The sequence below is a fragment of the Trichomonascus vanleenenianus genome (genome assembly GCF_965637985.1).
Source record: "Trichomonascus vanleenenianus strain CLIB 3782 genome assembly, contig: TRVA0_013S, whole genome shotgun sequence".
Lineage (NCBI taxonomy): Eukaryota > Fungi > Ascomycota > Dipodascomycetes > Dipodascales > Trichomonascaceae > Blastobotrys > Blastobotrys vanleenenianus.
The window spans coordinates 195,631-208,605 of record NW_027481874.1 but is presented as its reverse complement, the minus strand read 5'-3'; the positions used below and the strand labels follow the sequence as shown (position 1 = coordinate 208,605).

The 12,975-nt window shown below is 49.8% G+C and overlaps 7 protein-coding genes across 7 annotated transcripts; 1 reads left to right on the top strand and 6 right to left on the bottom strand.

Annotated features, from left to right (window-relative positions):
• Positions 1–120: 120 nt before the first annotated feature.
• Positions 121–1,587, bottom strand: TRVA0_013S02212 (rhomboid family protein; the record flags this gene model as incomplete). The annotated part of the gene is made up of 1 exon (XM_076684172.1): positions 121–1,587. The coding sequence occupies one exon, from the start codon at positions 1,585–1,587 to the stop codon at positions 121–123; it is 1,467 nt and encodes a 488-aa protein (XP_076541647.1).
• Positions 1,588–2,576: 989 nt separating this feature from the next.
• On the bottom strand, positions 2,577–3,361 carry SPT15 (TATA-binding protein; the record flags this gene model as incomplete). The annotated part of the gene is made up of 2 exons (XM_076684171.1): positions 2,577–3,008; positions 3,068–3,361. The coding sequence occupies 2 exons, from the start codon at positions 3,359–3,361 to the stop codon at positions 2,577–2,579; spliced, it is 726 nt and encodes a 241-aa protein (XP_076541646.1).
• A 1,990-nt stretch (positions 3,362–5,351) lies between these two features.
• On the top strand, positions 5,352–7,103 carry TRVA0_013S02168 (uncharacterized protein; the record flags this gene model as incomplete). Its single annotated transcript, XM_076684170.1, has 1 exon — positions 5,352–7,103. One exon carries the CDS (start codon positions 5,352–5,354, stop codon positions 7,101–7,103), a length of 1,752 nt encoding a protein of 583 aa, XP_076541645.1.
• An 82-nt stretch (positions 7,104–7,185) lies between these two features.
• On the bottom strand, positions 7,186–8,184 carry TRVA0_013S02146 (uncharacterized protein; the record flags this gene model as incomplete). Its single annotated transcript, XM_076684169.1, has 1 exon — positions 7,186–8,184. One exon carries the CDS (start codon positions 8,182–8,184, stop codon positions 7,186–7,188), a length of 999 nt encoding a protein of 332 aa, XP_076541644.1.
• Positions 8,185–8,643: 459 nt separating this feature from the next.
• TPS2 (trehalose-phosphatase TPS2) lies at positions 8,644–11,094 on the bottom strand (the record flags this gene model as incomplete). Its single annotated transcript, XM_076684168.1, has 1 exon — positions 8,644–11,094. One exon carries the CDS (start codon positions 11,092–11,094, stop codon positions 8,644–8,646), a length of 2,451 nt encoding a protein of 816 aa, XP_076541643.1.
• A 458-nt stretch (positions 11,095–11,552) lies between these two features.
• TRVA0_013S02102 (MoaD/ThiS family protein) lies at positions 11,553–11,771 on the bottom strand (the record flags this gene model as incomplete). The annotated part of the gene is made up of 1 exon (XM_076684167.1): positions 11,553–11,771. The coding sequence occupies one exon, from the start codon at positions 11,769–11,771 to the stop codon at positions 11,553–11,555; it is 219 nt and encodes a 72-aa protein (XP_076541642.1).
• A 26-nt stretch (positions 11,772–11,797) lies between these two features.
• TRVA0_013S02080 (rhomboid family protein) lies at positions 11,798–12,958 on the bottom strand (the record flags this gene model as incomplete). Its single annotated transcript, XM_076684166.1, has 1 exon — positions 11,798–12,958. One exon carries the CDS (start codon positions 12,956–12,958, stop codon positions 11,798–11,800), a length of 1,161 nt encoding a protein of 386 aa, XP_076541641.1.
• Between the last annotated feature and the right edge of the window lie 17 nt (positions 12,959–12,975).

The window sequence follows — 12,975 nt, the reverse complement described above, 5'->3', positions numbered from 1 at the left end:
ATTGCTACAGACCGGTGAGAGTGTATCAGTAATAAAAACTCTAGTTCTACAGTAACAAATAAATACACACGATATATATAATAAAATAGGTAACAGTCCAAAAAAAGAACGCAAAATCATTCAAAGGTCCCTGAGAAATCGCTTCTGGTTTTGAGAGTCGGTAGTGAGATTACCCAAGTCACACCAGCCCTTGACCGGTAGACAAGACAGATACTTGCACCATGAGCAGTTGCCACCACCGTGTTCAAAGTTGCGTATCAGCATGACGAAGTAGACAACGGCTAGCACAACTGCCGCCAGCCGCACCACGAACCACGCATACCACCATTTTGATCTGCCCGCAAAATGTCTACCTGGCTGCCGCCAGTGGAATGTAGCCACTCGCAGACGTTCTGCCTTCTCCATGCCATTGCTACTTGGGCCTCCGACAGTCTCGTTCCCCGTCTCACGCAATCTGAGCTTGAGCGGAGAACGCAATATCGCTGTTCCAACCAGCACACCCATAGCAAATCCGCCAATGTGACTAAAGTTATCAAGGCCCGGCAAAAGACCAATTGCAAATGAAACAATGATTTCGAGGATGTGGAAGATAAGGTTTCGCACTGGGTTAACATACATCTGCCAGTTGAACAGCAAGTCAAGCAGATCAATTGCAATCACGCCAAACAGCGATCCCGATGCACCAGTACTGGCAATGCCGTCTGGAGTGAAATTACCACCCAGTACAAACCCGGCAATTCCACTCGACAGGTAGACTATAACAAACCGCACAATGCCAATGCTGCGCTCGAGATCAGCTCCGAGCTTGAGCTGCAACAGTAAGTTGAACCCAATGTGAACGAAACCGGCATGCAGGAAAATCGGCGTAATGAACCGCCACCACTGGTTGGGCTTTCCATCGCCCGGAGTCTCTGGCATGTTCATGCCGCCCATACCGCACAGCTCCCGCAAACTACAAACGTTGGTGCTCGTGTCGGTACTGTTTGGGCACGGGAACTTGAGCGTCGCATCGTTAGTCACTCCATCAATGGCATGCATACACGGCGTGAATCGTGCGCCCATGTTGATCATGACATACGAGCTCGGCCCAACCATGGGGTTGAACGACGGCTTTATCTGGATCGGAGTGCCTGTCAACACGCCGGCTTTGACCAGCTCGGCGATGAACACAGCGATCTGGATAATGCTTATGATGATGCAAAAGTAGGGAAGCTTTTTCCACCTGATGCGGCGACCAAATATCTTGGCGCCATCGAGCCCTTTGCGTGATCGCTTCGGCCGCGAAGGCTCACCCATCTCGCTGTAATAGTAGTCATTGTAGTACTGCGGCTCCCTCTCGGTCGTCAGCCGCTGATGAGGGTCAGCCTCCTCGTCAGAGAGCCGAGGGCCACCCTGTAGGATTCCGCCTCCACTCTGGTACCCGCCAGAATTATTGTTATAGCTCGAAAGAGTGTTGTTGGACCCGCTCAGGTTGCCGTACGACGGGTTGTAAAAGCCTCCACCATCACCCCTGGCCCCCTTTGGAGTCTGCGGGACAAGCTCGGGCGACTGGTTGATGAAGTACTGGTGATGTGGCCGGTCGTTCATCCGGATATTATCCGTATACGACATTTTTTTTTCAACTTGCCGCGTGCTTTCTATCAAAACGACAGTATGCTAGTAGTTTGCCCAGCCAATTACGAGAAAGCAGGGAGGAAAGGACCCTTACGAAAGGCTAAACGAGTGACAATAGTCTGTTACGTGTGCGGTACTTTGAGATGCGTGTCTTCTTTTTTTTTTTTTTATTTTTCGAGTCTGACACGTTTTGTCTCTTTTTACGCTACTCCGGGCCTAGTGTTGTTGATGTCACGATCTATTCTTGTATCATCTACACAGTTTCCCTCTGCTCCAGGTTGTAGCGTGTTTCTTCGTATAAGACATCAAACCGCTCACCACACACAGCCCTTCTTGGCCCTGAGATTTTCTTTCGAAGGCTGTGCCTGCGCGCGCAATATATGCGCTGCGTTGAGCCTCTGACAGGGCACGGCACGTTCGACGATGGATCGTGATGCTTCGGACATGTACTCCTGCGTTTGTTCTCTCGCATATCAAACTCCAGTACAGGGTAGGTCGGTTGTTATTTGTTGCTCGCATATGCATTAAGCCGCAGATAATGCGGCGTGCGGCTTGTCCGATCACAACATTGTTCACATTGTTGCACGCGTCAAGCTTTGAAAGTTCGTGACCCCGCATCGAGTTTGCGCATTTACTATCGCCCAAGTCGCGCCCAATGGGTCGGCAGAGCTTTCCAGGCCACCAAAACCTTCTTTGCCACGCTTACAAGAAAAGTGGCCAAACCTTCCCTGTGCAGTGTACAGTGTACTAGGTACGTACTACTACGTGTGTGCACAATACACCAGGGCCCTGCTCCGCAATCAAGCGAGCTTCCAGCCTAGTCCGTCCGCGATCATGTCATCATTCCTTCGTTATTATACAGAATTACTTAAAGAGAGCTTTTTATAAAAACTTTTCTATAGATACAGGCGTGTTGTTTTTCGACAATAAATAAAAATAATAAAAAAAAAGCAGCAAACTTTTCACGACTTTCTAAATTCGGACAACACAGGATAAATAGATTCGAATGCAGCATAGATCTCTTCTCGTTGCTTGGCACCCGTCAAAACAATCTTGCCAGACACAAAGATAAGCAGGACGATTTTGGGTCTGACCATTCTATAGATCAAGCCCGGGAACAGCTCTGGTTCATAAGAACTGAAAGTACCGTGGCTGAACGCCAGACCCTCGAGACGAATGGGAAACTTAACGTCGCAGCTCCCCACAATGTTCTGAATCTTAAAATCAGTAAACTTTGCATTGAAACCAAGCTTCTGAATGATTCGCGCGTACTTTCGCGAGGCAAGCTTCGAGTCGTCTTCTGACTTTGCACCAGTGACAACCATCTTACCAGACGCAAAAATCAACGCTGTAGTCTTCGGCTCTCGGATTCTCATAATCACCGCAGCAAACCGCTAATAAATAAATGTTAGTACACAATCAAACCACTCAACGAAAAAAACTAAATGCATACCTTTGGATTGTATTCCGCATTTCGCGCATGGAGGGCAATTGTTTTTAAATCCAAGCGGCAATCAAGGTTTACTGTGGCGACAATGTTCTGCAGGGTAGGTACAATGCCCGAAGCAGACTCTTCCTCTTCAGCCTTGACCGCGTCGACCGTCTTGTTACCGTTGGCCGCTTCCTCTGGCTTCGGATCCTCCTTGTGTTCGTTCTGGGCCTCAGCAGACATCGGGAAGGACAGCGACGACGATGACACGAAGGCCTTGGCTTGGGCGGCAGTGGTAGGTACAGTCAAAGTATCCATTATTATTATCTACTTTTTCTTTTGCTCCCTCGGTTTTTTATCGAAATTAGCTTTTCCAGAAAAGCTAACGTTAATATGCTGTTGTTAATAAATCAACCAAGAGTCAAACAAATTAATGCCACTCTTGTATACAGTTAATCGAGATAGTGATTGCTCTCTCAGAACTGTGTGCGTATAGTAGTGATGGCTACTCGGTAGTTGGGTTGAGAAGAAACTTAACTAGGAAATCACGTGCCCGCTTAAGTTAAGTTAAAAAAGTGTAGTAAAGAATATCTCAGACCAGATGAGGGTATATTGGAGACCAAGCACGAGAGCAAGGGTGGGGGCAAACTTATCCTCCGAAGCGGGGAGCGCTCCTTATATATTAATGTCTTTTCAGGGTTAGGGCTCGCGCCACTGGGCACTGTCTAGTGTTTGGGTTTTACTTTTCTATACTGTTTGTGCGCCATCACTCGGTGGCAAAAGGCGAAAAGAAAAAATTTTCCTTTCCTTCTTCTTCCACAAACGCCCAAAAAAGCAACATGTTTAAGACACGTCTGCATTGCAAAAAGGAACAACCATACATAAAAGCCGCAGAGACTTGTCCAGTAGGAGACAAAACACATTCACACATCTGAGACCCTCCCATTCCATTTGCACATTTTTCAGCCAATGAGCAGCAGTTTCCAGCTTTCAGCCCTGCCACGACTCAGCGGTTGTAGCAAATTTTAGCCCGAACCAAGCACTCTACGGATGCGCCTCCACAAAGGGAGAAAATAATAAGCCTACATACAAGAAAGAAAAAAGTGACAAGCACTCATGGTCACACCCGGGTGTGATCAAGGGCTGCTAATGCACCTCAAGGCACAAGGCACCGTAGAAAAGCAGGTCCGCAAGCAGGACATCTGGCATAATGAGAGTGGCCAAATACATAATAAAAAATGCCCGTTGAAGCTGCCCCATGTAAGTTGGATGGGAACAAAAAAATAAAGAGGGTGAAGAAAAAAAAAGGGGGAGAAAGAAAAAGGTTTTGCCTTCTATCAGCAACTCATAATAATCGAAATGAGACCGCATTGCGCCGCGCATTGGCCGAGCCTTCTTTTTTTTTTTTTTTTTTTTTACCCTTTTGTGTGTGTGATTTTTCGCCACCCGGCCGGCCGCCCGCCCGCAAGTGCCGCTTGCGCAATGCAATGCGTGCGCACGCCGCGACGCGAAAAGAACAACCCATGGGAATGGCAGGGGGTTGAGATCGATCGCGTCCATTCCGAATTAGGCAGTGTAATTATTTTTCAGCAGATGATGCCCCCTGTCTGAATTACACGACAGCATCCACACGCGACACCCCCTTTTTTCCCATTAAATCGTATCGTTGATGTTAAAAAAAGTTCGCGCTCGTTGCAAGGTGTATGATGTAGAAGACACGTAGCGAGATAACTTAGAGTCCGTTAGTTTATATATATAGAGAGAGAGAGTCAAGCGGAGAGAGATGGAAACATAGGTTTGAAAGAATGAGGAGTAAAGGAGAATGTGGTTGGAACAATGCTGTGGTACTTTGGTATGGCTTGGTATTACAGGTAATTTGTTCGTTCCGGGTATCTTGGTACCGTATACGCGTCTCCTACATTTGTACCACAATTAATGAAAAAGAGGCCAATTTCCACGCTATCAGTAGCACGATATTACACCCTGCAAGCATCCGAATAGTACGATGCTACAAGTGCAGTAGATCATTCACATACCGGTATGTTGTTCTTAATTTGAAGTCGGTAGATTACGAGCTGGGTAGACGCGTAGAATGAATCGGGATCGGACTTTTGTCCCAACCGAAGACATCAAAAACTGCTCTGCCGGTAACATAGTTGGATAGTCGACTTAGGGCATAGACAGTTTGGCCCGCCAGGCTATTGGACAATTTCACCATAATAACATTCTATTTATTGAAATATCCGCATAGTGTGTAGTCAATTACAGCAGAAATGCGCCATGCTTAATACCGTTTGGTTAATATATAATGACACACTTGATACTGATACCGCTGGCAGATGAATACCTACAAGCAGCCCAGACCAGCCCCTCGCCAAATGAAAGGATAAAATACGTTTCTCTGGCAATTGCCAGTTTGAAAGCGGCCTTGGACGACAAAGAAATCTCTACCGAGACAAGACTAGCCGTCCACTATAGACTCGCTCGCATTCTATTTGAAGAGACGGAGCATACAGCCCACGCAGAGGAGGCAGTATCAACTGGTGTCCGCGAAGCAAGTGCCGCATACCTACATGAATGGAAAATTAGGCTTGAACAACTTGGCATTGAGTTTATGGTAAGCAATGGCAATGTGGCCATGAAACCGCTGCTTACACAGCTTGATTCGTGCCTCGAATCGGCTCAGATACTGCAGAAGAGTGATCTTCTGTACTCCCTTATTCTGCAAAAGATCCATTTGTTGTGGTCAAATAGTAGCTCCGAGCCTGACAAATGCTTGTCGCTCATTCAGAGCCTTGAGCCGAATCAGTCCGTGGCTCTGTCGCACTTGGCCTACTTAATGGAAGCAGATAAGCAACTGGACCTGTGCAATTACGAAAGAGTGGACTTTTGCTTGTCAAAGCTTACTATGATGAACAATTGCCCACCGCAGTTCAGCATTATTAAGCTGTTTCTTCAAACCCGCTCGGCGCTACAGCAAAATGATGCGAAAATCATCAACCAATTGAAGTCACAGCTCCAGCAACTCACCGTTGACGTCCTCAATAATGCTCTTTTGCCGGATGGGCGAATCAGACTGGTACTGCTGGATCACACAACGTTGGTCTTCCAATGGCTGCCTAGCGAAGACGCTTACATCACGAGTTTATTCCTATCTGGACTATGTGATCTTGCCAGCCAGCTACAGTTACCATTGCAACAGACGACTCACAGTTCGTGGTTCTCCAATGCACTCAAAAGAATAGAATCACCTCACACTGCCCCGGAGACCACAGCCAAATTTCGACTCGCCCAGAAAGCGCGTCGCGACGAATTAAAGCGCGTGCTTCTGGCGTTTGATGTTCTTGCCAACTTTATTAGAAACCGCTACATGGAGACGCTGCCCAGTCTCAAGCAACTGCCTAGCTCTGATCCATTTATAGTGTACCTCTGGGGATGTGTCTATCAGGCAACTGGGAGCACACGCAAGGCTGTTGAGATGTACAAACGAGTTCGCTCGGAGTTTATGAGTGCCCATGAGCTGTATCTGCTGGCTTCTCTCAACCTTCTACTCCTATCTCAAAACACTCCATTATTTGACGAGCTAATGGCAGAATTGGAAGGCCTGATTCCAAAGTCTCCACAGAACGCCAAACTCATTGGTACCGCCTTAAATTTGCTAAAAACGACCTTTAGCATCGATGACATGTCCGACGTTGACGCACACAATGCACTCGCGCCACTCATTTCTTCATTTAACAAAGTCCAATCAACGCAGCTTAAGTGTATAATCTCCGCGGTGAGCCTTCCATGGATGAGTGTGGGCGGTGGCGCCAGCTCTGGGGAGGCAAACAACAGCAACAGTCAATTGGAGATTGCCTTCTCGAGCATTATGAAAAACGGACGGGCTTGTGGGTCGTATCTATGGCTCTATACTGGCGCCATTGTTCGTCGGCAGGTTTACGAAAAGTACGCCAGTCGCTCAAGCAATGAGTATTTCAGCTTGAGATCCAAACAACACGACGCAATGATATCCAAACTAGAACCGTACACGACTAAGAATATCAATATGAAGATATAATTCCTACGGCTAGTCGCTTTGTATATTAATCAAAAAAAAAAAAAAAACACTATGCCACAGCGTAGGAGAATAAAGAAACCTTTTATTCATTTATATACTTGTTGATGAGTTCGGCGACCTGGCTGCGAACAGCAGTTGTACTTACTTGAGTCCAATCGTTCGCAATCTGCAACTCCTCCTCAGACATCCACACATTGGTCCGCTCCTTATCATAATACCCAGACATCTGGTCCATCATATCTTTATCGGCTCTCGTAGCCTGGTTAACGAGCTGAGTAGCCACCAGCCTTTCCGAAGACTCGTCAAGACTCTGTCTAATCTTATGGATGACCTGATCTGGGGAGTGAATGCCAAACAGAATCCCCACACCGCTCATAAAAAGCAGCAGACTAAGCAGCGCGTTGAACGCAATCAGGATAATCGTCCGCTTTCGAGCTTCATCCCAGAACCGCAGTACTTCCTCTCGCACTACAGGACGCATTCCCGACAAATCTGCTGCCGCAATCATCGCGAGAAATGCCAATGCCATGACTCTCCACTGGCGAGAATCTCGGGAGACACTGGAGGTCGCAATTAGCACTCCAAGCCAATTGACCAAGTAAGGCAGGGTCATTCGAGCAAGACTGTACATGAAAAACGACACGGGCTCATCGCTCCGGCACCACTGGCACTCCATAAGCGGAACTGGGCCATACTTTGAGTACATCTCCCTGCCGCCCCGCGATGCCAGCCTATCAACAAGCAATTGGTACTTTTCGTCGAGCTCTGGGACTCGGAATATGTGTTTCAGACGCAATCCGAGTACGGTATTTTCCGTCTGCAGACGCGATCCAGTCAGCTCATAAACGTTTGGCAGACTCTGCTCGTAGACAAACCCGAAGTATGCCTGGAATACCGAAGTCAGTGCCAGGACCGCAATAAGCGGGTAGACTCTTGCGGGCAGGGGCCGCAGCTTCGACCGGTGGTACCTCTTCAGCAGGCTCCGTGAAATAAATAATAATATTGGCAAGGCGAGGTACACCACGCTCTTCAGGCTGTGAAATAAGTCAAGCCATTGTCCGATCTGCTGAACGAACGACATCGTGGCACTTTCCGTCGAACGGCACTCTTTGCCACGATCGTAGCTGACTATGCTATTATTGAAGTACAGCCGTATTGCGCGCGCATGGTAGTACACACAGTCTCTCTGAGCTGAACTGCAGGGCCTTGATATCAATTGTACTCGGTATTGGTACTAGGTAATACTACTAATAATACAGGTAGTATGAATTAATTATAGCGGAGCTTTTGGATTTTGACTAATTATATAATTATCCATGGCATTTTCGACCGGACCTTCGGTACAAGTGTCTTGTCGCATCTGTTGGTACGTGCGGCTTCACGTCAAAAAATTTAATACTGACACATTGATATGCGTAAAAATTCATCTTTCCAAAGTACCTTGTAGTAATAAGGCTACTTTAGTCTTATAGCTGTTGAGCAAAATATGTGGGTCAGTATAAAAAGCGCCTTTTTTTAAATTCTGGTTAGTATACAATATCTATACAGTGTCTACGATTTGGCTGAGAACGTGCAAAACCCCCTGTGGACTGTGAACATGCCATTGAGCAACAGTCATCTTACTGGCAGGACCTACAGTCACCGGGAAGACGCCGTCACCCTCATGGTCGAGCAGGGCTTTAAACATGTCCTCATCGGTAAAGTCGTCGCCAAGGCAAAGAACAAACTCGGCCGGGGTCTCTTGCATAAGACGCCTGACAATCTCACCCTTATTGAACTGTCGAGGCCGGACCTCAATGTTTGCCTTGCCCGCAAGAACATCGACATCGTACTGGTCAACAACCGTCTCTTCAAGATGCTGGCGCAAGTTACCGGCTTGGAACGCACCAAAATCAGGGTCCGCCCGACGGTAGTGCCACGTCAACGCAGCCCGCTTATGCTCAATTGTCGAGCCAATGGTTCGCTCGGAGTATGAAGTAAACACGTCGTAGACAACTTTCTGCCACGACATGTCAATGTTGGCCACAAGGTTCTCCCACTCGGCATCGCCAGGATGCTTGAGGAAACAGCCGTGCTCCGCAGAGAAGCCCATATTGTCCACTGTGATCCACTTGTCCAAAAATTGTTCATCTCGGCCCGAAATGATCCATACCGCGTTACGAGGGTCAGCGGCCAGCTTCTTGAGCGTATCTAAAAGCTGCGGCGACGGCAGTGCAGCAGCCGGGTCCGTGACAATTGGCGTCAGCGTACCATCATAGTCAAAGAGGAACAGTCGCTTCTTGGCCTTGGCGTACTCATTGCACATCTTCGCCGTGTCGAGCTCCGGAGTAGAGTGGGACCGGTCATGGGCGTCAAGGTTGTGGATAAGCTCAAATACAAACGAACTCGTCCAGTTCTGGACCGTGTGGGTGGTAACAAACTGGTAGAGCCGGTCCTGACGCTGTCGGCTGAGCTCGCGCTCCTCTGTGTTCATCGAAAGACACCGGTTGATGGTTGCAGCCACCTGGGTAGAGTCCCACGGATTGACCTGAATGGCATCGTACAAACTGCCGGCAGTACCAGTAAACTCCGATAGAATAATTGGGCTCTTGTTGTACTTTTGGCACACCACAAACTCGAGCGAAGTCGTATTCATGCCGTCTCGCACTGAAGTAATGAGACCCAAATCAGCGACCCGCAGGAGCGCCAAGTACTCGTCTCGCGCAATATGGCGCGGGTAGTGGTGCACTGGGGCAAAGTGCAGCATTCCGTATGTACCATTGATGCGCGAAATGACTTCGCTCACCTTCTGGTCAACCTTGGATGCATTCGAGTACGCCGGAGAGGTCACCTGGATAAGCACAACCTTCTCTCGCCACTCGGGATAGTCGTGCAGGAACTGTTCAAACGCTTTAAGCTTCTGGTATACGCCCCGCACGCTATCCAGCCGGTCTCGTCCAACAATGATCCTCTTGCCGGGATATAGGGCACGAATTGCATCCACCTTGGCGTCCACGGATTTCTGGAAAGCATCGCGCTCGACCCTCACCGTATCAATGCCAATTGGCAGGGTCCGGACCGAAACATGGACGCCAGACGCCGAAATCTCGTCATTGTTAACCTCAACTCCGAGCAATCGCGCGGCCGAGGAAACGAAATGCCGCGAATAAGCTACAGACTGGGTGCCGACCAGCGAAGCTCCAAGGATTCCCTCGAGCAAGTCGCGCCGGTGCGAAATGGTCCTGAAATACTCAGAAGATGGGAACGGCGCATGCATAAAGAGCCCGATAAACGCATCATCCATCACCGACCGCAGCATCTTGGGCAGCAGAAACAGATAGTAGTCGTGGATCCAGATAATGTCGCCCGGCCGGTAGATGCTGACAATCTTGTCTCTATACGCCTTGTTGAGCGTCTCATAGTCCTGCCACCAGTCGTCTTCCTGGCGCCCGTCCGACGCCTCGCCCTGGATATAGTGCAGAATGGGCCAGATAATGTTCTCGGCGTACTGGCGCCATCTCTGCGGAGAGTGCGGCTCGGATCCGCGGTACTTGTGGTCTTCGCCGTCGAGCCACACCGGCTCAACCTGGCAGGAAACAGCATCGTTGAACTGCTGCGTCAGTTTCTCGCGGTGGTTCAGGTGGTCAATATCTTCGGGTGCATCCTCAACCTCTCCGGGCCATGCAACCAGCACCGTCTCCCACTCCGTCTTGTCCTGGAGGTAGTTGACGGCCGAGTAGAGCGCGCTGTTGCCACGTCTCGACCGGAGCACGTACTCAGCCTTGTCCTCGACTTTGCTGATGACCTGGGGCAGGTTCGTCGTCACCATGATGATCCGCCCCGACACCGCCACCTTTTCCGGCACATCCTTGGGGTTGACGAGCTTGGCAGCAGAGGGCGGCGCCGAGTTGGGCGGCCGCTTGGCCAGCTCCTGCACCGTGTGGTCAATCATGGACCCGAGGAACGGCGTCGAGTGCACGTTGCTCGTCAGAGACTCAATTGACAGAGTCATTGTTCTACGATATCTAAATGTACCTCTCTAAACCTACTTGGATCCTTCCAATTGAGAACTTGTCGAGTGTCGAAAAAAAAAAGAGCCCGCTCTATTTATATGCAATTTATTTTATTTTTCCCACACAAAGGAGATCGCAGAACGAGTCAGAGTCCAACCTTCTTTGTGCAACAAAAGAGGGTGTTCCGTCGTTCTTTCCCAGGTGCGGTGCGCCGGAAAACCACCTCATTTTATAGTGTAGTACGTGCGATGGGAGCCTACGACAGAGGCCCCGAAACAGGACCGGCCCCGAACTTAAATTAAACATCCACTGATCTGCTCCCATCTGGTCCATTGCCGGCATGACACAGCGAAAATCTATTAGTGTGAATCTCATGAAAGGTCGTATAGCATATTAGTACCTGTAAAGTAAATCGTTAAAACATAGGTAATTGAAAATATCCCGAGGGAACAGTAATTTATCCCGAGGAAACAGGAGGAATGAATGCAATCTCGTCGTTGTCGTGGAGCGTTTCGGACATGTCTTCAGTATATTCTTCATTGACAGCCAACTGGCACGAGGGCAGGAGATCCCCGACCATGGGGTACCATCGTCGGACGACCTCGACCACCTCCATCAGCATGGGCCGCCCGAGGAACTGGAAAACGCGCTCGTCCTCCATGGCCAGCTCCTTCATGGGGCCGAAAAACAGCACTTTGACTTCTACCGTGGATCCTTTTTTCGCCATGGCCGCGTCTGGGTCTGAGGGGGTGGTGTTAACGTGGAATGGGTGGAAAAGGTCGTCGTGCGGTCCAACGCCCGAAGCGCCAGGAACCGTCGTCGTTCGGCCTCTGCGCGCGACTTGGGAGTTACCACCGGCGCTCGCCGAAATACGCCGGCCCCCACCGCCGCATACCCTGCGGCGCCAGCCGGTCGCGCCCGCTCACGCGCCCGCGCGTTGGCAGTCTCGATCTCATCCTCGGAAAACCGCCGCATGAGCCGCATACCGCACGCGGCTTGATAGCACGCGTCGCACACGAGGTCAATGGCGAGCGAAATGGGCTCGGGGAAGAATGATGCCAGACTAAACGAGTCTGCCGCGTCGCCGCGGATACGCTTGCTATCCTCTTCGCCCTGCAGAGACACTGTCGGTGTTAGAGACGCTGTAGTGGTGGAGAAGGGCAGCACTGGGTCAATGTAGGAAACCCGCAGGAACCGCAGGTAGTACCAGCTGGCGAAGAATCCAAGCCACGCCAGAACGGCATATACATCGTACCACAAGCCTGTGAGTGATGCTACCACGAGATAAGCCAAGGGCACTGAATTGACCCTGAACCGGATGCACCCAAGGAGAACTACACAATGCTCCGGCACCAGCTGCTTGAAAGCTACTAGAAACCCGGCGACCACGGCTGGGCCGCCGCAGATGGTCACTGCAGCATACTCTGGCTGGTCTGTGATACCGTAGAGGACCCGATAGAACAAAAACGCTACAGCGTTGGGCACAACGGTGAGAATACCAATGAACCGTGCAAATTCAGTCGACCCCCAAACCATCTCACAGTAGCGTCCGCCATAAAGCAGCACTGATCCCGTCACCAAAAAAGAGACAACAGTCTCCTCGACATAGGTCGCCGTCAGCAGGACCCACGGGTATGCAGACTGCCCAGGGACAATGGTGAGCCAAGGGACGTAGTATTTACTTGGCGATGGCACATCAGCGCGGCTTAGTTGCACTGGCGGGTAGTTTCTGCCATCACCCAGAGCCTCGGATGTGGATGCATCAAGTCGGGACTCGTAGTACGAGTTCAGCGATGTGAGCGCCTGGAGGTAGGCCGTGTAGCGTAACACGGTAGCCACTATCGACCACACCACGAGGTTCATAAGCAAAAACCGTGTCA